This window comes from Arachis hypogaea, chromosome 20 (genome assembly GCF_003086295.3).
Source record: "Arachis hypogaea cultivar Tifrunner chromosome 20, arahy.Tifrunner.gnm2.J5K5, whole genome shotgun sequence".
NCBI classification, from domain to species: Eukaryota; Viridiplantae; Streptophyta; class Magnoliopsida; order Fabales; family Fabaceae; genus Arachis; species Arachis hypogaea.
Window position 1 is genome coordinate 43,562,013 of NC_092055.1, and position 23,893 is coordinate 43,585,905.

At 33.3% G+C, this 23,893-nt stretch overlaps 2 protein-coding genes and 1 non-coding gene across 11 annotated transcripts; 2 read left to right on the forward strand and 1 right to left on the reverse strand.

The window, feature by feature from the left end:
* The first annotated feature begins 879 nt into the window (after positions 1-879).
* On the forward strand, positions 880-8,233 carry LOC112783233 (AP-3 complex subunit sigma). 9 transcript variants are annotated; one of them, XM_025826075.3, is made up of 9 exons: positions 880-1,149; positions 1,421-1,647; positions 4,069-4,146; positions 4,528-4,570; positions 4,640-4,701; positions 5,243-5,339; positions 7,095-7,165; positions 7,634-7,725; positions 7,920-8,233. In XM_025826075.3, exons 3-9 carry the CDS (start codon positions 4,078-4,080, stop codon positions 7,984-7,986), a joined length of 501 nt encoding a protein of 166 aa, XP_025681860.1. In that variant the 5' UTR covers positions 880-1,149; positions 1,421-1,647; positions 4,069-4,077; the 3' UTR covers positions 7,987-8,233. The 9 variants fall into 9 exon arrangements, with proteins under 9 accessions (XP_025681860.1, XP_072085711.1, XP_072085709.1 ...); XM_072229608.1 differs by having other exon boundaries at positions 922-1,149; positions 1,421-2,639; XM_072229607.1 differs by having other exon boundaries at positions 924-1,149; positions 4,069-4,214; positions 4,523-4,570.
* Positions 8,234-16,694: 8,461 nt separating this feature from the next.
* LOC112784168 (CCG-binding protein 1) lies at positions 16,695-18,793 on the forward strand. The gene is made up of 3 exons (XM_025827290.3): positions 16,695-17,456; positions 17,536-17,609; positions 18,217-18,793. The coding sequence occupies exons 1-3, from the start codon at positions 17,228-17,230 to the stop codon at positions 18,526-18,528; spliced, it is 615 nt and encodes a 204-aa protein (XP_025683075.1). The 5' UTR covers positions 16,695-17,227; the 3' UTR covers positions 18,529-18,793.
* On the reverse strand, positions 17,895-17,975 carry TRNAL-AAG (transfer RNA leucine (anticodon AAG)). The gene has a single exon. It is a non-coding gene; the product is annotated as a tRNA-Leu (tRNA).
* Positions 18,794-23,893: the final 5,100 nt, after the last annotated feature.

Below are 23,893 nucleotides of genomic sequence, written 5' to 3' on the forward strand. Positions count from 1 at the left end.
TTGAGTGTCATAGATAATTAAAAAAAATTATGTTAAAAAAAGAAATAAATGAAAAAAATAATGTAAAGATATATTTGTCTCTTCACAAAAAAGATTTGGTCTTTTTTTTAAATATTAAAAAATAAGTCTTTCTAAATAATTTTAAAATTAAAGGTCCTTTTTAATAATTAAATCTTCCTAATGGTTCTTTATAATAATTTTTCCAAGATAAAATGTAAGTCAAATTAATCCTTTTGTCAGAAAGTCCCTCGTGGCAGGTCAGTGACACTTGACATGTAAAAAAATTTTTAATAGTCAAAATAGTTCTTGAAAATCCAGACGTAAGTCATTTTCATCTCTCAAATTTTAAAAATTAGTCAAACTAGTCCGTATATAATTTTTTTTATTTTTCTTCATAATATTAAATTTGAAATATTTTTTGATACTACTAATTTTAATAGAAATGTAATTGAAAAAAATTTTAAGAAGAAAATATACGATTACTAATGTTTTGTTTGTCAATTACATTTCTATTAAAATTAGTAGTATCAAAAAATATTTCAAATTTAATATTATAAAGAAAAAATGAAAAAAAATTATATAAGGACTAGTTTGACTAATTTTTAAAATTTGAGGGATGAAAATGATTTATGTCTAGACTTTCAAAAACTATTTTAACTATTAAAAACTTTTTTACATGTCAAGTGACCTGTCACGTGACGTACCACGTGTCGTTGACCTGCCACATGGCATGTCACGTCATCATGCCACGTGGCATTTTCGGACAAAAGGACTAATTTGACTTGTACTTTATCTTTTAAAGATTAATTTAATTAAAAAAATTCGAGAAAGAAAATGAAGATCGCATTATCTTTCATGTACGAATTTGAGTATTAACCTGGTAAATTAGTGATAAAAACCCCTCGTAAATACCCATGCGACCCCATTCTCTATTCCCTTGCCTGCCAATACCCTCTCCTCCAAATCCCCAATCTTCTCCCACGGTCCCCAGTCTCTCGCTCTGTCAGACATCGGAACGACAGCCTACTACTTTGTCCAGCATCACTCCCATCTCTTCACTGCGGCTGCTGCGATGTTTTCTCTCTCCACCATCGCTGTAGCTTTGTAATGTCTCTCCAGCGAGGCTGCAGCCGATCTCTCTCGCCCCGGGTCAGATCTCTTCACCGATCCCCTGTCTTCTAGTTTTCTCTTCGTCTCTCAATATCTTGATTTCTGATTAATTGGCTATTGAATATTGATGACTTGATTTGTTAAGAATATGGATTACTTCAATTTTTAATTTTTATTTTATTTTATTAGATTAGTTCTGGATTTGTCTCTTTTATGAGGTGAAAATAGTGTGTGTGATTAAGCTTGATTAAAGTGTATGATTAGGCCTTGCTACTTTATGAAAGAATGAGGCCAATTCTTATTGCTACAGGAAAGCAAACAAAAGCATCAAGAAAAAGGATATAGTGACACGTGTTGCTTCATGTCTGGATTTTAAGGAGATAAAAAAGATGGTTTATGTTTGCTGAACAATCTGAATATCCTTTTCATCTGTTGATGGAGTAGACCACTGCAGTGTCCACATCAGTGTTTGAGGACTTCAAGGCTTCTATCTCAGAAGAAGCTAGTTGCCAAACAATATCGAAGATCAATTTGAAGGTAATGTATTATGTTTGTAATTTCTGTTGTTTTAATTTCATTTCTTGCTGCAATATAGTAATTTATGAGTAGTTAATTACATGACAGAAATCAGAGATAAGTTGGTTACTCTCGCAGTGTATAAAGAGTGAGTCTGGTACAAGGCAATCAGTATAACAAATTCTGAGTATTATATCTTTTGATGTCTAAGCTCTAACTAACAGCCATATGGAGACTACCTCTTGAAATCTTACATAGATCTAATGCTATCAATAACAGCAGGGTGAAGAAACTTATTGTATTACTTTTAAATTTGTGTTCGTTATGGTTATCTATGAAGATTCAAATGGTTTACATTTTCGCTTGTTGATATTGCCTGTTCTGAAAATCGGATTGGACCGTCTGGTTTGATCGAATTAACCGAGAATCGATCTTCTAGTCGGTCCGGTTGATATTTTAAATTGTCCTGCAAAAAACCGGATGAATCAGCGGTTAATCAGTAAACTGACGGAACCGGACCGGTTTTTTGGGTTGCCGATTCGGATTTATATATAAAAAAACCCCACAGAACCCACCCCCACCCGTTTCTCTCTCTCACTCTCTAAGGACCCAACCATAACCCCCTTTCTCACCCTCTTCTCCATCGCCAAACTCACGTCCACCGCCGCCTCACCGCCGCCTCACCGCCGCCGTCGCATCTGCTCCAGTCGCCATCCCCACTGCTCGCCGCTCGTCTCCTCCGACGCAACGCGTCTCGCGTCGCCGCTCGTCTCCTCTGTCTCGTTCCTCTGTCGCGGCCCTCTCTTCTCCTCGACGTCGCTAGAAGTCGTGCTCGGAGCCGTTGGCGTCGCAGTCTCCGTCGTCGTCGTCAAGCCAGTCTCTATTGTCGTCGTCGGCCCTGAAATCGTTGTCTCTGTCCTCGTGTCAAGCCTGTATCTTCGAGCCCCTTCTCTCCCTGTCCGAGGTCACATCCTTCCTCCCTCGCTGTCACTTCCCTTCCTCCCGCGCTGCCGGTAAGCACTGCTGTTTCAATTTGTGTTGTTGCTGATTTTCTGAGAGAAAGTGTAGCCATTATTTTAGGAAGATAGAAAATTGTATCTCTGAAACTGAGGAAGAAGCTTCAAAGGTTCCATACCCAGAAACACACTATAGTTTACAAGTGGTTTTTCTGAAATAATGGTTGATAGTTGGTTTGAATATTCTATTGAATTTTTTTGTTGAGTTAATTTTGTTGATGGAGTTCTGTATTGGGTTTATGGTTTATTTGAATGTTGTTGTAATTTTGTTAATTAAATTTTGTTCTGAGATAGGGTTTGTTGCTGATGTGATTTTTAATTTAGTTTGAATGTTGAGTTTGGATTTTTTTTGTTTAATTTTTGTTTTTTTGGATTTTCTTGGCTTTGGATGCTAAGGTTGCTTTTGGTTTGTGTTTTCATTTTCTGTTTTCATTCTTAGTGGTTTCTTTTCTTTGGATTTTGTGAAGAAAAGAGTGAAAACACCGAAAATGAAAACAGAAAATGAAAACGCAAACCAAATGCACCCTAAGTTTTCTGTTTTTGGATTCTGAGTTTTTGCTGTTGAATACTTAATTAAAAGTCGTCGTTAAAATTTGTTGTGATTCTGAATTCTGTTGTTGATGGTTTGAGTTTCTATATAAGTTTGTATCTTTCATTATTTCTGATTATTTGATTATTATAAAGAAAAAGTTTAGGGAACCAATCAACCAACTATATCATGAGCCAACTCATGGCAATCTATTGTATTTTTAGTTTTAAAATTTGAAAAATTAGGAATAGTGGGGAATTACTATTTCTCTTTTATAACAGACCTCCTATTTTAAAACTAGTTGGCTCTAGTTCGCTATACCCCTAATTGGTTCCCTAGCAGAATCGTTTATTGTTGAAAATTTTTTTATTCTAAACTTTTGTTGCTGATGTGATGAGTATTGCTGATTACTTGATTAGTGATTACTTTATTAGAACTTAAAGTTATTTAGAAATTTTTTATTTTGTGAATTTTTTATGATAAAATATGAACAAGTTATTATGAAAAATTACAAAATTTTGGATTTTATTAGTTTAGAAATCATCGAATTTGAATATTCGAAATTTGTATATTAAATTTTTAATAATTTTATTTTATATTTAATTAAACCGGTTGAATCTCGGTTGAATCTCTGAACTGTTGAACCAGTCACTCCACCGGTTCGGTTCTCGCAACCTTTTATAGCTTTCAAATTGTGTTTACCTCTCTCAGTCTGCTACACATTTTCTGGTTCGCAAAACAAACAAACCAACCATACCTTCTCTCCCTCTATCACCCTTCTCTAATTTGATTTGCGATTTGTTCTTTCTTCTTCTTTATTCTTTAGAAAATCTTGTTTCTTTTCTTCTTTCTTTCTCTCTTTTTTTGGGGGTTAATTTTTGGAATATTTGTTCACAGAAGCAAAAGATGATAAGAGCGGTGCTGGTGATGAACACGCAGGGGAGGCCTCGAATCACCAAATTCTATGAATTTTGGGTCCGTGTTTTCAAATGCCATGCACATTTCTAATCCAGTTATTCTCTTTTGGGAAAATAATAATAATAGTAATAATACAATTTACCCCAAACTTTGACTTTATGCAGTTTACCTTATAAACTTTCAAAGTTTCAAAATGTGCAATTCGGCATCATGAAATTATGGTGCAGAAACCTTCTTCTGCTGATTTTTCTTTCACAAAAATTTAGCAGATGACCAGTTGATATCTTCAATGAGTCAAATTGCACATGAACCAAACTTAAAGCGATAAATTGCAATTTCTTTTTCTTCCTCCTTGTTTTTTCAGTTACCATGTGTTATACATGATGAAATTTCCATGCCAATGATCAAACTATGTTTTCTTTTGTTGTGGTAGATCAGCCTGTGGAGAAACAGCATGAAGCAATTCGCAATGTCTTTTCAGGTTTCTTTCTTTGATGATCCCTTGATTACTTAGTCTAAGTTGCTTCCTTTTGTAACTTTCTTTTTGCAGTCTTGTGCAGTAGAGCAGAACATGTAAGCAATTTCGTGGATGCTGAATCCATTTTTGGCCCGGTATTTTCTCTCTCAATCTTATAATTTTATAATTTTTTCTGTTTTAAAATTCATTACAATTGTAATTTAATTCAGAACTAAAATTTTATGATTATGGAGGTGCTTTGACACTTTTTTGGTATGATAGACAATGGTTTATGTAAAAGGGATTTTGTGGTATTGATATTGTAGCATCTTGTATAAACAGGCAAAGCTTCTGAGTTTTCCTGAACTTGATTTTCAACCTAAAGTTAGAAGGACTGCTGTAATCATAACAGTGAATGTGTGCTTTTTGAGATGTTAAGACCACTCTTCCATCTATCTGAGCAAAAGAATAGTTTTCTAGATTTCATATTTATCATTATGATATACTAGTTTCTTAAGGGGATGCCCTTCCTTTCGGGATGAGGATTATTAAGCTGATACTTAACAGCAAACTTTGTTGTACTCAAATTATTGAATGCATATACTCTAATAGGCAATCTTAGGATCTTCTTAGTATTACTAGAAATTTATATATTTTAGCCAAGGCAAATAATTCCTAACTTGTCTTATGCTTCAGGATTCTCGCCTCGTCTACAAGCATTTTGCAACTTTGTACTTCGTGTTTATATTTGATAGCTCTGAAAATGAGCTTGCAATGCTCGACTTGATACAAGGTAGATTTCTGAACCACTGCCTATTGATTAAATATTGTCCGTGTTACCTAGCTCCCATTGCATTAAATGTTAAAATCCAAGAGAATAATATTTTTAGAGATGAGTTCTTCTGCAGGTTGTTCCGAAAACTTTACATTGTAATTGCCACTTGTTGGTTTGATTTGATTTTATGTCTATTGGTTAATATCTGAAGGAATGTGTCAGAGAAACTATAAATATTTTGTTGAAAACTGAATGTAAACATGATGTGATTTTTTATATTGTTAGTGAATGGGTAAATTTGAACATGAAATGAGAGGCTCTCTAGTTGAATGTATAGAAGAATTATATGGTCCTGCCCAATATCTATGAAATATAGGAAGTTATGTATGATATTTCTCAATGCTTCAATACTGGTTTTACCACTACTTGGTACTTACAAATTAAGTCATCACATAATATATATAGCCAAGTATTTGTCATACAGGTTAGCAAGTGCCACTTAAATTTGAAACATAAGGTATGTGTTGTAATTTTTACCATCCTCAAGGCAACTAGGGCCTCCTGCTAAGCTAAATAACTGGAGGAAAATATCATACATGCTCTAAATATAATTGCAAATTGCTTAGGTTGTTCTTGATTGTTGTCATTCATGTTATTAACACACATGAATAAAGAAACAAGAAGCTGCTTTACATCCGTAATAGGTTAAAGTCAAGAAGTGATTTAATGATAGAACTAGTCTATTTAATCATTTTTAACTCAGTATAAAAGAAGCTGAAATAACAAGAGTGGGATGCCTACAAAGAAATTTTCTGTTCCTAACTAGTCCATGTCCTTCAAGGGCTATAAACCTACAGTTATATAAAAGATAACTAAAACAATCAATAAAAATTCCTAATATTGTTAAATTACATAAAAATATACAAACTGATATTATGGTGAAACTAGTTCAGAAAAGTAAAGGAATATTAGAAATAATGGAAAGAATGTGTATTCCCTCTCAAAACATTATAGCGGTGAAAGGTGTTAAAGAGACCTCTCTCTCTCAACAGTTTCTGCCCATTTTCTAAATCCCCTCTTTATGTTTCCCTCACTTTGATTTGCGGTACCAATTGTCTATTAGTATTGTTGAGCAATATACATTCTGCCTTTTGAGAGATGTCTGTAGTGTTCTGCTTAACAATTGGTGAATATTAGCTGACAGTTTATTAATGATCAAAGCTGACTAAACAGGGTTATTGGGAATCCTCATTTATGTGATATAGAATATGATAAATTTGATTCCTATTAACATTATTTGGCATTCTGAGATCTAGTAATGGCCTTGACCAATTTAATCGACCTAACTTGTGCAATATCTTATTTTTGTGCCATGTATTCAGATTATTGTTTAATTTGTTCATCAAATTGTTTATCCTTGCCTTTTTATTATAGTGGTGCCCTTTGTTTGTTCAGGTTTATATAGTTAGTGTCTATTATTTTGATTATTTAGAAATGCTTAAAATTTGCATTCAACAAACAAATCAATCAATAGCTCAAATATATTGTCAATTTGAAAAGGGAAGGTATATAGATGTTAGTTGAAGTTTGTGGATAGGTTTTAAAGGACTCCGTGTTCTTTTCTGTTTCTTTTGAACTATGTTTATCTATTACCTTGCATGACTATGATATAACTCTGCTCTTGCTGAGTGCTGACTGGTGTTCAATACTGCCGATTACTTGATTGCTAACCTGATGTGGCGATTTGCTTACATGAGTCCTTTCTGCTTCCAGTCTTTGTTGAAACATTGGACAAATGCTTCAGAAATGTATGCGAGCTTGACATTGTGTTCAACTATAGTAAGGTTGTACGCTTTGTGCCCTGCATCATGAACCATATATTCTTTACCACAAACCCACACACAGCAGCAATTTTGTTTTACTATCAGAGAGAAATGAATTACAAACTGTGATATTCAATGGATAATTTTGGAGTTTGCCATAGCTAAGCTTTATCGCCATTCTCAAATGCAGATCAATACACAAAAATTTGATTAAAGTTGTCCAATTCTAAAAAATTGGCAACTCTCAAATGCAGATCAATACACAAAAATTTGATTAAAGTTGTCCAATTCTAAAAAATTGGCAACTCCTTTAGTTTATTTGTTCACTGATCTTGAGTTACTTTTTTGTATGCCGTTCCACATTTAATTTCGGGAAATTCTATTTAAAAAACAAAAAAAGGTTCCAAAAATGAATTTATTTTTTTCCTAGCTAACAAGCCTTTGCATCTTAAGTTTCCACATATTTACATTTGGAAATGAATTCTTCAGATACATGCCATACTAGACGAGATTATTTTTGGAGGTCAGGTATTAGAGACAAGTTCAACAGAGGTTATGAAGGCTGTCGAGGAAATAACAAAGTGCGATCTCTTTCCACAGCTTTTAACAATTCTTTTTAATGTTTATATTTTCGCATTGTAATTAAATTAGGGCATGCTACATCGTTCTGTTGAATTAATATCAATATAAACTTTAGTATTTTTCATTAAAAAAATTATTTTCTGCTTTATGTTTGTGCACTAATTTGTCTGGGTGCGACTTTTGCATAATGCAGGCTAGAAGCAGCATCCAATGCAATCAATCTTGTTTCAAAGTCTGTTTCTAATTGGAGGTCGCGGTAGCTTGGGTAAGGTTAAGCTTCTTGAATTACATGCTTTAACAAATACAAGGGATTTGTAAAGTGAAATATGTTTGATCAGACAAGTCAGTGGGACGTGGTCTTTTTCTCCCCTCAAATTTGATTGAGTGATGGGAAGATCCAGCAAATGTTTTGCAGTGCCCTAATTTTGTTTTGTCCGAGAGATTATTTGTTATTTGATGTCTAATGTTAAAATGTTACTTAATATGATTGTCTTGCTTTCCTCTGTATCCTTTTCTCTCCTGTATTTTCTGTTTTTGGTATTTGAACTTTAAAAAATGTGCAAGTTCAGACTGTTGAACTTTTCCAAATGTGTAGATTGATTACCTTGGTAATTTTTCCATCAATTATTAACAAAAGTAACACATTTATCAAAGTTGCATATTTCAAAAACGTGTGAAGGGGGAAGCTGTACATGAAGCCAAAGTTCAATTGAAGATTGGACTTATTCTGGATAAAATGAACATGTAAAAATGTTTAGGGGATTCATTGAGGCATTTAAGAAAGTTAAGAGAGCCAAATTGACCTTTTAAACATTTAAGGTGTAAGAATGCGGATAACATACAAGAGTGTAAATGCAATTAATCGGTTAATATACCTTTCCTTCTGTAGCGTGTCATAATCTTAACTTAAGCGGTCAAACTTACTGCATGTGTAAGACAAGGTAATAATAGGGTTTAGAGATTGTAATCCACATTGATAGTGTAACAAGTTTGTATATTATTATTACAGTTTTGTTACATATTCAAGTGTTTTTGTGAATCAAATCTAATTAAATGGATCAAAATTTAACTAAAATCACTCAAACAATACGTGTATGAATCACACACTTTTTGACCTTCATGTTCTTTTTAATTTTTTTTGTTTCTTTTTCATCGTCATTCTTTTGTTGTTGCTAGTGTTGTATTTTTTTTTTTGTTTCTTTTCCTCTTTCTAATGTTATTTTTTATTCTTGGTAAAAGAGTGAAATAAGAAGAATAATCAAAATGTAAAACAAGAAGAAGAAATCATAACATAAACTTTTTGAATTTTGACAGAAGAATATTTTAACAGTGATAAAGTTTTGTTAACAAAGTGAAAGAAGTGTTAAAAATGTTATTTTAATTGAATCAGCATTCTTAACCATATATTATATGTATGCTTATGTGTTGAACATGTGATTTCTGCTAGTAAGATAACTAGTGTTTTGAGAAGTAACAAACTTAATCTTTTACTCGACTTTAACATAATCCCTTGATTAACTATATGGTGAATGGAAATATCATTGCATGACAACTATGATATAACATCAAGTTCGATGAGTAATTTTGAAGGAAAAGAAATTTTGACGAAGATTTGACGTAAAAAGTTTTTACTATTTTACGATGGATAAAAACAAATTTTTACAAGGGGATTTTTGCACCAGACTCAAATCAAACTCATCAAAGAATCAATCATGCATGCAATGAGGATCATATGACAAGGAGCAGTCCAACAAGTAAGGTTTAGTTGAAGGACTTTAGTTTTTACTTGTCAAGGGTAAATCAAGTTTAACTCTCAAGTTAAAATCATGTAAATCAAAGTAAAATGATTTTTAACCAATGATTTCGAAAATTTAATGGTTGAAGATGAATATGGGTCGTGCTATGCTGATCCTAATATGTTTATAATGGATTATGAGTAGGACCCAATCAAATAATGCAAAAGGTGTCATAACTCAAAATTCATATTTGCTGAAAATATGCCCACAGGGTCGATCTTTATGCTGAAATTCATTGTGATTAAATTTCATAAGTTTTCTAAGTGTTTTTCATAAACATTTGAAAGATAGCTTGAGATTACTCATAGTGCTTCATTTGTAACCATATATTCTTTTGAGAAAGCTCATTCTTTCTGAAGTTCACTATCACATATTGTAAACAAAGAGTTTTGTAGCTTTTCTTGATTGTTGAGAGACTTAGAGGTTGTTTTATTTGAGTAGCGAGGCTTACTAAACACTATAGTCGGCGATGATACCTAAAATCATTAAACACTCAAACAAAAACACTTGAAGTTGGTATTACTTCAAATTCTTCGAGAAGGAATCTCTAAGTGGAGTGGCTTAATCGAAGTGGTGATCATGTATTGTGAGGTGTTCATCAAGTGCTCTATCTTGTAGCGGTTTATCAAGCGTCTTATAAGCTTGGTGATATAGTGAAAATCTCCATATCTTGGCGGGGACGACTGACATAGGTGAAGAGGTTATACCGAACTAGAATATATTGTGCTTGTGCATCTTCCTAATTGTTAAACTCTTTATATTTCTTGCTATTTACATTTTTAGAGTGGTGTAGAAAGTTGGCTCCGTATACTTGCTTGGAAACTTGTTCAAATCCTTGGAAAAATTCTAGTACGAAATTACTTGCATTTAAACTTTCATTTATTTTATCCAAGCGGTATGAAAAATATTAAGTACATAGTTTAAATGCTTGAAGTTCGCTTATATGCCCACAAAAAATACAAGTACGTCGCCTTTGTTCGCAAGTTTATATTTTCGCAATTTAAGTTTTTATCTATATTTCGCAAAGTTTTTAATTCGTCATTAGCACTCAATTCACTCTCCCTCTTGAGTATATTTATCTTGTGCTTATCGAATAACAAGTGGCATCATAGCTTAACCCATTTGAGAGTGTAGATCATGGTTGGGACAAGCACAAATTTTGACCATTTTGAAGGATATTCATCACACCTTCCACCACTCCAAGATAGAACAAACTATGCCTATCGAAAAAATCACATGGCCATATGGATCACGTCTCAAGACTTAAGAATATGGGATGTGATTGAATGTAGAAATTATGTACCCACAAAAATCACTACCACAAAAGTAGATGGAATCGACAAGATCATTGAAGAAGCAAAGCCTAGAAAAGAATTGGCTGAAGAAGATTACAAGAAAGTATATTTCAATCACAAAGCTGTAAACTATCTTCATTATGAAATAACACAAAATGACTACATAAAGATATCCATGTGTACAAAATTTGGGATAAGTTTAGTATAACATTCGAAGGAACAAGTCATGTCAAACAATCAAAGATTGATAGACTCGTTCATGAGTATGACCTTTTCCAAATGAAAGATAATGAAAATATTGAAAATATGTTTGGAAGATTTTCAAGCATAATATGTTTGGGATGATGTAGTCCAGAATTTTTTGTGGTAGTTGATACATGAGCATCTTTAGTTGTTTTTAGTTATTATTTCTTTAAAAAAAGTTAGTGATCTCTTGTTTTTATTAAGATTTTCATGCTTTTAATCAATATTTCTTGGATTTTCTTTCTTTAAACAAAGTTAGTGATTTTTTTATTTTAAGTGAGATTTTTGTGCTTTAATCAATATTTTGAGGAGTTGCCTTGTGCTTTGATATGTTTAGAGAGTTGTTAAAAGATTTTAGGTAAGAACAAATGAGGAGATGGACAATCAAAGAAGCTTTTGGAAGAAGTAAGGAAGGTGGCAAGCAAAAGGAAGTAACCTCCCAGGAAAGCAAGAGTTGGAAACAAGCCAGGGAAGTTCAACGAGAATTTGCAACCCTATTCTCTTCATACTCCAGCAATAATAACTTGAATTACAAAGGTCCAAATGAAGTGGTTCTAGTAACATTAGAAAGCTAACATCCATATCTTTCCAACGACATATAATAGTCTATAGTGGACATTCAGTTTGGGCTGCGAACTACTGTCATCTTCCAGCGCATAAAAATAGAGACACAACTTGGCATGCCACATGTCTAAACATTGGCGCGCCATACGCCTGCAACCCTGTTTTTTTGCCAAAGCTCCAATCCCAAGCACCATTGGCATGCCATATGCCTAGCATGGCGTGCCACACGCCAGCGCCACTTCCAGGCACAAAATTTAGGCGTTTTACATCCCCATAAGTGGCGTTCCAAACGCCAACTCCAAAGCACCTCCATGGGCCATCAATTTTGGGCATTTCACACGTCTGAAGTGGCATGCAACATGCCAAGAGGATGGTGTGCCACACGCCCATAGAAGAACTCCCAGGATTGATGATGAAGGTGGCGTGCAACACGTAAGCAAGAGGGCGTGCCATACGCCCATGAAACAAGCTCCCCAAGACCAAAAGAAAAGCTGGCGTGCCACACGCCAATGCAAGGGCGTGGCATGTTGGACCAATTCTCTAGAGGATCAAATTCAAGGCATTTCAAGACACAAAATGGGCGTGCAACACGCCAAGGAGAGGGCGTGCCACACGCCCAAAAAATGTCTCCAGATGAAGCTCAAAGTTGGCGTGCAACACGCCGAGAAGGTGGCGTGCCACACGCCCAGGGTGGACATCTAGGATTGCACAATTTCATGGCGTGCCACATGCCAAACAACAAGGGCGTGCCATTTCTACATGCCTTCGAAGTTTCATCCAATATTAAAAGTTGGCGTGTAACATGCCAAGGTTAGGCGTGCCACACGCCCAAAATGATTATTCCCAAGACTTGAAGGAAGATTGGCGTGAAACACGCCTAGAGGTGGGCGTGCCACATGCACAAAGTGGAGACTCCCAGGGACTTGAAAAGATTGGGCGTTCAACACGCCAGTATGTGGGCGTGTCACACGCCCATGGCTCATGAACCCACAAACTTCAAGTTACCACTCAAGCCCACATTTGAATTGTTAAAGGATTGGATCATTAAGCTTTGGACATGAATCACATTAAGAATAGAAGATTAATTGTGGAAGATTTGATTTGATTTCATTAGATTTTAATTTGAATTTTAGGTTTTGTTTTAGGTTGAGGATAAAAGGCTCTTGAAAACTTGGACGGAGAAAACTTGGGACCTTTTGATCGTTTTTCATACTTTGTTTTTTATTTTGAAGCTTAGCATCCTTAGTTAAGGTTATGAGCTCTATTGATTTTAATGGACTAATGTTATAGCTTTTCTACTTTTGATTAATGCATTTATGTTTTCTTAAGAAAGAGTTTTCGTTCTTCATCAGAAGGGTTTGAATCTATTGGAAAATAATTCTAATCTTAACTGAATTCTAAATATCATCTTGAAAAACTTGGTTTTTAGAATTAAGCTTGAAAACTCCTTCTCACAATTCTTTAAGTTTTGAAACTAGACTTGATAAGTGACATCTAATCAACTAGGATAAATTCTTGTGAATTGCGTGACTTCTAAAATCAGTGAACGTACTTCACCTCTTTTCATAATCAGTTAATCAAGGAATTGGTGGCTTATTAAGTTAAGAGAAATTGAATTACCAAGGAATTGAGATTTGATTACTAATGATTTGCCATAGATACATGTTGTATGATTAAAGTAGAGAGTGAAAAGCATTATTCCGGAAGTTCAACATCTCTGAAACTTTAACTCTTTCGATCATATTACTTTCTCAACAATTACTACTTGCTGGTATTTAATTCACTATTTTATGTTAAAGATTTCTAAAATCCTTAATTTTGATTGTCTAACTAGATTAATCAATTGGTTACTGTTGCTTAGTCCGTTAATTCTCGTGGGAACGATAACCCACTCTCGTAGTATTACTTGATATAATTCGATGCACTTGCCGATAGCTTGTGGTTTTATAAAATCCTCATCAGCAACCACCTCCCCAAAATGTTCTTAAAGTCAACTATGATGCTAGTGTCCTTCCGGACTCTTGTTACGGGCTTTGGATGCGTTATCCGTGATTTTTATAGCACCTAGGTGCTAGGCAGTTCGGGATATCTGCCATTTGATTCAGTTTTTAGGAATGAGCTATTGGCAATCTGAAATGGTCTTATAAATGTGTAGGAAGTTGATTGTGATTTCCTAATTTGTGAAATTGATTTTATAAAGATGTATTTTTTACTTAACAGTATTAACACTTATGTTACAGAAGATAATATGAATATTATCGAAAAGATTATGGAGTTGTTAAGTAAAAATTGGGAGGTGTTATTCACTTGAGTTAGAAGAGAAGCTAATGTTGCGGCTGATTGTCTAGCTAAGATAGAAACTAAGAGTGTTTATTTACAATCGATGTAGATTCAGCTAAGTGATGATCTCAAACAGATTTTATAAAAAAATTCTGCGGTGTAATTTTTTGGTATTGTATTTCTGTTTGTTTTAGTTTCTATTACAAATACGAAAAAAATCAAACAAAAATATCCAATCATTAAATTTATATTGATTCAATTAAAAAATACATTAAATTCTCAAATTACCTAACGATTGTCATCTTCAACCTTAAAATCCTAACTATTCCTAACAGCATCCAAAAAATCAAAATCCAACCTCAACACAGGATCCAAATCGATCACTAATGATGAAAAAAGAGGAACAAAAAAGATTTTGATCTAAATCGGTCTTGTTTTGACTCTGGTGCATGAATAAAAGAGTTTCTAATTTCTTTTTCATCTTAATTTGTATTATTGTGTTTGTTTTCTTTAATTCAATTTAATTTTATTATTTCTTCTATTCTAAAACTATACTACTAATTGGAACTCACGAGTTGAAATACCCTAACTTTGCAGAGCGAATGTTTTCTTTTCTCTTTTTCAGATTTGACCATAAAATAAACCCTTATTTTTTGTGTATGTTATACACATATAATTATATAAACCCTTCTTGTGGTATTGGATGGAAGTAGAATCGGAATCAAAATGGGAATGGAATCGCTTGCAAAAACAGAAAAAAGAAGAGAGATCAGAGTCGTCGACGTCAAGCTCTTTCTGTTATGTTTAATAATATATTTTTAACAAAATTGACTAATATAATGTTTTTAATCTTTTTAACAAAAAATCTGATTATTTTCATGTAATATAAAATAATTTATTTATAATTAAAAATAATACTGCATAATAATTAATATTAATAATAAAAATATTATATATATATTTATATATTTTATATTTATTTATTTTAAAATAAAATATTATATTTATTATTTTTAAAATATTATATATTAAAATATATTTATATATATGTACTAATTATTACGTATTAATATGCACTATTTATATTTATTATTTTTAAAATATTATATATTAATATTTTTTATTTTTATATAATAAAATCTAATAATTCATGAAAAATAACGAATTTATTATGCATAAAAGTGAAAAGATTATTTTAGAGTTTAGACATGTCCTCATAAATTTGATCCATTTTAGTCGCCTAATCCTAATTTCAATCTAGGGATGCACACGGTCCAATCCAATCCGAAGATTCAAGATTTTGGACGATGAAGACCCGGACCTAAAGTGATCCGGAGAGAAAAAATAAAAATTGGGAAGGGAGTGAAACCGGGACTAGGCTATAATTCGGGTCACCTGAATCCGATTCGGTGGCTTAGTCATCATACATAATTATAGATTTTAAATTAGGGGCTAGGGCAACAAAGCATTTACTTCATTCTCTATTCACTGCCTCTTTTAGCGGCTCAGCCATTCAGCCTCACTCCCATACCCCCAGTCCCCACTCCCAACGGCACAGGCTAATCCGGTGACCGCTGACCTTGTCTTCTCTCTCCACGGCCCACTCCCAGTATCCCAGCACGCAGCCACGCAAGACGCACTCCCAATAAGCACTCACCACGCAGCCGCCTCCTCCTCCCGTTCTGGTCTTCTTAGCCCTCAGTGTCTCACCCCAGTCACCGATGTAGCTCCTCGTTTGACTGACGACGGTGATGACCTATGGTGCTGCCTTGTTTCTCGGTGACCTGACGCTTCTGTGCTTAGTCTGGTCGTCCTCTTCTATTACTGTCCCGCCATTTTTCTGCTCTACTAGTCCCGCTCCTTCTGTTCCTCTCTCTTCTCCAGTCTTCTCTTTAGGTAAGTAATTAATTTTATTATTTAATTAATATTCTCATTAGGGATTAAGGATTTTGATTATCAGAATTTGTGAATTTAGGGATGTGGGTGTTGATTTTCATTATTAGAACTCTGATTAGATGTGGATGTTGATGTGTGTTTACTGATTTATTTAACTGATTTTTGTTCTGAATTGTTTTTGATTACTGATGTGTTTACTGATTACTTGTTTTGTGTTTACTGATTTTTTACTAATTTCTAAATTATTACTTGTGTTTATTTCAAGTAATAATCTTTTATATGAAAAATGAGTAATTTTATATGTTTTGTAGGTTTTACTAATGTATCCATATCACAAGGAACAAGTTGACAATATTAATGGCTATTGATGGATAATGGTTATTTTTATGTGAAATTTAATTATTTAAGTATTTTAAACTTAATATTTTGTGTTATTAGTGATTATAAGACTATAAGTTAATGTTTTATGTTTAGAATGCATAAGACTTTAGGCCTATGCATAACATTGTGTTATTTGTATTGACTTAAATATTTGGTGCTATTAGACAATATTACTATTGATTGTGGTTATGTTTTAATTTTGAAGAAGAATTGGTTCTTGTTATATTTTTTTAAGTGAATTTTATTATGTTAAATAATAATTAGAATCTTAGAAATTTGAATATTTTTACATACTAACTTATAAAAAGATATCAAAGTATTGTAATGATAACGGTCTGGTTTTTATCTGGTATAATTATTACCCAAAAATATGTAGATTTTATTAGATCTAGAGACGGATTTAGATCTAATAAATAAACCCAATATATATTTCGAATCGAATCTAAATCACATTAAACTCAGTTTCACCCGACGCATGAGCACTTTATCCCAATCCGAATCTCAATCTCAACCAGAATATCCAGTTCCATTCCCATGGGCACAAGACAAGGTCTTATCTTCCACAAGCCGACTCTAAAAACCGCCGCAGTTGTTTTCGTTTGCCACCTTCTACAAACAGCCCAATGCACCCAAAACACCTCACATCCAAACACCACTATATTCCACAACTGGGCCCCACTTAAACTCAATCACTTACTATTAAAATCACTAATTAAAAAGTTCAAAATCGTGGTCCCACTTTAGCCAAAAGACTATTCACCATTTCACCAATCAACGCTCAACATCTTCCCCAAAAAATCAAAATTATCATCCAACGAACCAAATTAATCAAACTTCCACACACGCACACCCAGTAACACACACTCTCTCTCTTAATAAATATCTAAATCTAAAATAATATATTTTTCATCCTTATCCATAAAAATATCACAGTATTATTTACCGGTGCCTATGCTTTTTTCTGCATCGATCAATCTCCTTTGAAGAAGAACGTTATCCAAACCCAGATTTTTTTATTAAATTAATCCGAATCGTTACAAGGGAGGATGAAATCAGCACTGATTCGAACCAGTTCTACGCCCCTGCTTCTCGACGCAAGAGATGTTCATCGTCACAACGGAACTCATTCGACAGTGAGATTTGGTTCCACGATCTGTTGTTCATCGAAGAAGAACGAGTCTAACATCCCAAAGCTTGAACCTTTTAGCCGAACCAAGTTTGAGAGGGCCGTCAAAGACCCTCCTTTGATCCAAAAATCTGAGAAAGAGCTCGCTGGTACGTACCAACATCTTTCTCTTCTCTTTCTTCAACCTTCCGTATCGTTTCCAAATCCTTCATGTTTTGTGATGTGCAGATTATTGCTCAACGCTTGAAGGTGACGAATCCTATAGTTGCTGGCAAGCGTATTTTGAGCTCAAAGATCTTGAGGTTTGTTCTTATTTCTGCAACTTCTGCCATTATCCTCTATTTGTTTGACTTAGGTCCTTTTATTTCTTTTTTGATTCTTTCTTTAATCTTTTAATGTTGATCAAGTTTATATACGAAGTTTAGAAGTAAGGTATATAAGTTTTTTTTTGTTTCTGAGAAAAGGCTATAGTTTTCTTCAGGAAGTCCAAATTTATGTGGTACGAAACATGAACAAAATAAATAAGAGAAAACAAAAGAAAGTTTTGGTTTAAACTCTGCCATTGAAACAAAAAGCAATAAAATTTGTGTGGAAAGTGGGATTTGAACCCACGCCCTTTCGGACCAGAACCTTAATCTGGCGCCTTAGACCAACTCGGCCATCTCCACTTTGTTATTACTGTACATCAAATTTCAAATGATAACTGTTTGTTTTTAGGTGGCATGTGTTTTGTCAGTGAATCTTTTTAAAATACAAGCCATATTAGGTCATTATGATGTCTTCTTGATACTTGATTTGAGTTTCATTGTCCCATCTTGTGCTTTTATAATTAAAAAAAAAATGTACATATGATATTCATAAAGGGAGAGGCATATTAGAAATAACTAATGTAACAGTTTTTTTTAACAGAAAGAGTCACCAAAGGAAGACATAGAGAGGTTGATTCTCCAAACCGGTGGCGTAAAATCCTTAATAGGATGTTTGCATGGCATTGCAATAATGCACAATCTGAAGAAGAACGGTGTCAATTGGGCCAAGAATGTGAAATCTGAGGAGGAAGATAGACACTGTCCTATACCAGATGGGTTACCAAAATCAGCTGATGAATTATTGGAAGAGGAGCAAGGTAGAATGCCTGATTCACCATTTACAAGGCTTCTCAGAAGCAAAGGAAGGTTCCCTGCTTGGTATTCTCCTGCACCTGATCATCAAACAGATTGATGATTAATTGGTGATTATTGATTAATGTTTAATACTTAATTAGTGGGTTGTCCTTGGGAGTACCCTCAATGTTAAAGGGTATATAAATTTTGTTAAGATTCTGATAATATAGATTAATAAGGTTTCATTTTAATGTTTTGACAAGGATTGTGTGCAGAGTTTATTGTTGAAATATGAAATGTGTTATGTATAAAGAACTGCTAGTTTGGAATTTTGCATTTACAGCATTCCACTATTGTTAATATACTATTGGTTCATGTGCCTATATTTTGCTTCTCAATTGCTACATGGTTTAAAATTTTCCGTCTTTCAGACTTAATCATTCATTCCTTTTTAGTCCCTAAATCTAGTTTCAAACTTAAAAGGTGTTTAGTACAAACTTTAAACTATTCATTTTTCTTCACTCTTGTTATATCCATCAACGGGGGCCTTGTTCTTTTTTCTTTGCTTTGGTCGGTGGGGTCCTTGTGTGAGTCATATATTAAGACTCGTGAATTTACTGATAACTGATAAGTTTGTAGGATTTAATTTAGATTTATTCAGTAAAGTCCTCGAAGAAGAGTGAACTTTTTGTTAATAAATGATGGGGAGGCTATATGCTTAATTTCAAGTTGCATAAATTTCTTGGAGGTTTGAAATTTAATTTGTACTTAAAAATTGGGAAAATCGACAAGAATAAGAGACATTTTATAGGGATTGTTTAGAATAAATATAAAATTTACGTGTTTTGATGTGCTTGGTATAAATAAATACTATTGACAATTGTAGAAAAATATTATTCATACACTAAATATTATTGATAACCATATAAAAAGAGTTGTTATTAATTAATTACATATTTTAATTATTTTTAAAAATTGAAAAAAAAATACTAAGTATCTTTAATACTTGATTTTAGTTTAATTTTATTTTGGGTCTCACAAAAAGTCACATAAACATTTGTAAAATTATATATCATAAAAATTGATTTAAAATTTAATGTAAAATTTGTCACTTAAATGCTTGGTTTTATTTTAATGTAATAGTACTTAACAAAATTATAATATTTATTTAATACGTTTAATAGATATATAAGTAATAATATTTTACTAATTTTTTTTTTATTAATATTAGTATCATTTCAAAAATGATATATAATACAAATTTTAATTTTAAATCAGTTTAATTATTGTAAAATAAAAAATAATACCAAAAAGTATTTTATTGAAATTGCTCTAAGTTTATGCATCATAAAGCGTTAAATGCGTGTTAAATAAGAGAAAGCATCCAACCTAATCTTATTTTTTTTAGCATTTTTATCTATATTCAATTTTAATTTTTTAAATTGAACGCATCATTTCTATGTTCCATTGTCATTTTTCAGTTGAATAAAATTCTTATGTTTCCGTGGCATTTAAGTTGATTTTTATCCTATAAATTATTTCACTAACCTACCCACACATAAAAATATTTCATAGGTGAATTTTTATAGTATTCTCTCTTTCAATCTTGCTATTAGAATTTTCTGTCAATTATGATCAGTTTTTTAACATATTTATTTTTAGAATTATCTTCAGAATTTTTCCCTTTCATCTTTACTCTTTTAATTAAACTATTGCAAATTTTTCGCATGGTTTTCCAATTCATTTTATAATTTATTTGACTAACACACAACATATGTATTTTTTCATAATTTTCTCATATTTCGCTTGATTTTTATTTAATTTCGATACAGATGTCTATTAAATTTGTATCAATGATCTTATTTGGAATTGTAGATACAACTCTTTTAAAAAAATGAGCTCATCTCGGAAATTATCAACTTTAATATCGAAATAAATTTTGCAATAAATAAAAAAAAACTAAAAGTCTTTAATTAATGATAATAAAATGTACAAACAAATATTAACATGAACAAAAGTTAAAGTAGAATCTAACCGACTTAAAAGTGAACTAGGAATCGAAAAGAAGAAAAGAAAATTGCTTAAACAAGTAAAATGAATAACAAGGCCAGAAGTTAAATCAAAGAACTAAAATGGAAAGAAAATGCTTAAAGAATAAAATGATGAGTTAAGTACGATTTTGGTCTCTAAGGTAGAGATTGAAAAATATTTTTGACCCTAACCTTTTCTTGTATACAAAAACGTCTCTAAAGTTTAATTTGGTTTTAAAATTGCCCTTCGAACCAAAATATTCTTCTTTTATTCTTTTTCTTCTTCATCATCACAACATCAACATATTCTTCTTCTTCTTCTTCATCACAACATTATCAACAACAATAATGGAATCAAAAGCAGAAACAGAAGAAACATAAGAAATCGAAGCAGAAACAGAAGTGAAAAAAAAAACAATTAAAAAAAAAAAAAGAATTGGAATAACGGCACGCGAGGAGCAGCAGCGAGGAGTGTGGAACAGCGGCAACATTGATTCTGTCTTCTCCACGACGTCGTCTCCACCACTCCCGCTCATGGACGTGCTTCTCCCTCGACGACAACTCTGACTTCTCCCTCAATGGGGAGCGGCGAGGGATTTATGGTGTTAAATAATTGACTCTAACACTCACATGCACTTACACTCCATGATCTTTCGTTACGTCAATGTAACTGTAATTTTGTAGAGATTTCCTGTTGGTTCTCCTATTTATAGAGCAGGAATCCTCTTTTTTTTGCTGAGAGTTTTTTAACCGTCATCAACCTTACCCACATTCTTATCATTACTCTTTCCTCAAGGATAACTGCCCACATTCTTGTCAAAACTTGAAATTCAAGTACTATTCCCATGTTCAAGATAATCTCTTTGTTAGGGTCAAGTTAATTTCCAAACACATGTTAATTGCATCCCATTTCTTACTTATCAATTTGACTATCTGATTCACCATTACACTTTTCTGGGAAATTGAGTTTTAATAAGAACCTGTTTAAAAGCGAAAGCACCAAAAATAAATTTTTCACAACCTGTGCGATTAAATAGACAATACCAAAGATACTCTAAGTAGCAAATATAATGGTAGAAATTAAATAATCAAACACCAGAATTTATCGTGGAAAAACCCCCCAAAAGAGGGACAAAAAACCCACAGGACCTAGTCCAGTAAAATCTTTCACTATCAAAATAATCGGTACACAATCAGTCTTTCTAGTGGCACTAGGGCATCTCAATAATCAACAAAATACATCGTCGAAACTGATGGAATCAACATAAACTCTCCACAAAGTGGGTATCTCAAATCAGACAAAAGAGAAGGAAATACAACTAGCAAGTTATATCCTAATATTTATCACTACACTAGGAATAGCATACTAAAATTTCATAAGAAATGGAGCAAGTTTACCGGTTTAATCAGATTAAAACGGCATGCCCTTTCCCCTAATTTTTCTTCTTCTCTTTGTTGAAGTAGAGGGTTTTGTTTTCTTTCTTTCAAAAATTGAAAGAACTCTCTCTCTCTCTCTCTCTCTCTCTCTCTCTCTCTCTCTCTCTCTCTCTCTCTCTCTCTCTCTCTCTCTCTCATAGCTAAAAGCCACTTTTTTCTTTTATTTATTTATTATTTTTATTTTTTTGTTTTAAAGTTGTGTGAATCCCATTTGAGGTTTGGGGACCCACCTACAAATCTTTCCCTCACCAACTCAAGTGGGGATAGGCTGCTCCACTAGGTCCGCCTTCTCTTTGCAGGAATTAAACTTCACTGTAGGTAAACTCTTAGTCATCATATCTGAACTATTATCATCAGTATAGATCTTCGCAAGTGAATATTACTTCATCTTAAGCGCTTGACATATTCAATGATACCTCACCTCTATGTGCTTCGATCTGGAATGAAACGTTGGATTCTTGCTGAGATGGATAGCACTTTGGTTATCACAAAATAACACAAACTTCTCTTGATTGATGCTAACTCTTGTAGAAATTTCTTCATCCACAAGAGTTCCTTAGAAGCTTCAACAACAACAATGTATTCTGCCTCTGTAGTGGACAAAGCAACACATTTCTGAAGTCGAGATTGCCACGACACAGCTCCCCCTGCAAAAGTCATCATATAACCAGAAGTAGACTTTCTTGAATCAAAATCCCCAGCCATATCCGCATATGTGTAACCATCCAACACAGGTTGGCCACTCCCAAAACATAAACAAGCTCTAGAAGTGCCATTAAGGTATCTGAGAATCCACTTCACTGTTTGTGTTCCTTGCCAGGATTAGAAAGAAACCGACTAACAACTCCAACCGCATGAGCAATATCTGACCTGGTGCAAACCATAGCATACATCAAACTACGAACTGCAGATGCATATGGAATCTTCTTCATTTCTGCTTTCTCTTTCTCACTTGTAGGACATTGCCGCGAACTTAAGTTGAAATGACTAGCAAGTGGAGTATTAATAGGTTTGGAATTACTCATGCTAAACCTTTCTAAAATCTTCTCAATATACTTTTGCTGCGACAACCACAGTTTTTCATTCTTCCTGTCACGAGTGATACTCATGCCATTCTTTGCAGGACCAAAATCCTTCATAGCAAAGGATCTGTTCAAGTTTTTCTTAAGACTTTCAATCTTCTTAGTGTCATGACCAACAATTAACATGTCATCAACATAAAGCAAGATAATTATAAAATCACCATTAGAGAATTTCTTAACATACACACAATGATAAGAAAAAGTCTTACTATACCCATGACCTTCCATGAAGGAATCAAACTTCATGTACCATTGGTTTGGTGCTTGCTTCATCCCATATAAGCTCTTCTTCAACTTGCATACAAGATGCTCCTTTTCTTTAACCTCGAAACTCTCTGGTTGCTCAATATAAATTTCTTTATATATCTCACCAAAGGAATGTAGTCTTCACATCAAGCTGCTCAACCTCTAAATTCAAGCTAGCTGTCAATCCAAGCACAACTCGAATAGAGGACATCTTTACAACTGGAGAAAAAATCTCCTCAAAATCAATAATTTTCTTTTGCTCAAAACCTTTCATAACTAACCGAGCTTTGTATCTTGGCCGTGAGACATTTTCATCCGCTTTCAATTTGAACACCCATTTATTCTTGAATGCTCTCTTACCCTTCGGTAGTATCACCAATTCAAACGTATGATTCTCATGCAAGGATTTCATTTCTTCTTGCATGGCTGATGCACGAAATTGTGATTACACTTTTCACAACTCCGTACAACTAACCAGTAAGTGCACTGGGTCGTCCAAGTAATACCTTACGTGAGTAAGGGTCGATCCCACGGAGATTGTCAGCTTGAAGCAAGCTATGGTTATCTTGTAAATCTTAGTCAGGAGATTAATGATAAAAATGATTTTGTTTATGAAAAGTAAATAACATAAAATAAATGGTACTTGTGATTCAGTAATGAGGAACAGGTTGAGGTTCCAGAGATGCTC

Excerpts from the sequence above, each read along its gene's own strand:
- LOC112783233 (XM_072229607.1), top strand. The coding sequence starts at position 4,136 with ATGAATTTTGGGTCCGTGTTTTCAAATGCCATGCACATTTCTAATCCA. Across the intron at positions 4,215-4,522 it reads TTGGGAAAATAATAATAATA|ATCAGCCTGTGGAGAAACAG; the intron begins GTAATAATACAA and ends TTGTTGTGGTAG. Across the intron at positions 4,702-5,242 it reads CTGAATCCATTTTTGGCCCG|GATTCTCGCCTCGTCTACAA; the intron begins GTATTTTCTCTC and ends CTTATGCTTCAG.
- LOC112784168 (XM_025827290.3), top strand. The coding sequence starts at position 17,228 with ATGAAATCAGCACTGATTCGAACCAGTTCTACGCCCCTGCTTCTCGAC. Across the intron at positions 17,457-17,535 it reads ATCTGAGAAAGAGCTCGCTG|ATTATTGCTCAACGCTTGAA; the intron begins GTACGTACCAAC and ends TGTGATGTGCAG. Across the intron at positions 17,610-18,216 it reads TTGAGCTCAAAGATCTTGAG|AAAGAGTCACCAAAGGAAGA; the intron begins GTTTGTTCTTAT and ends TTTTTTTAACAG.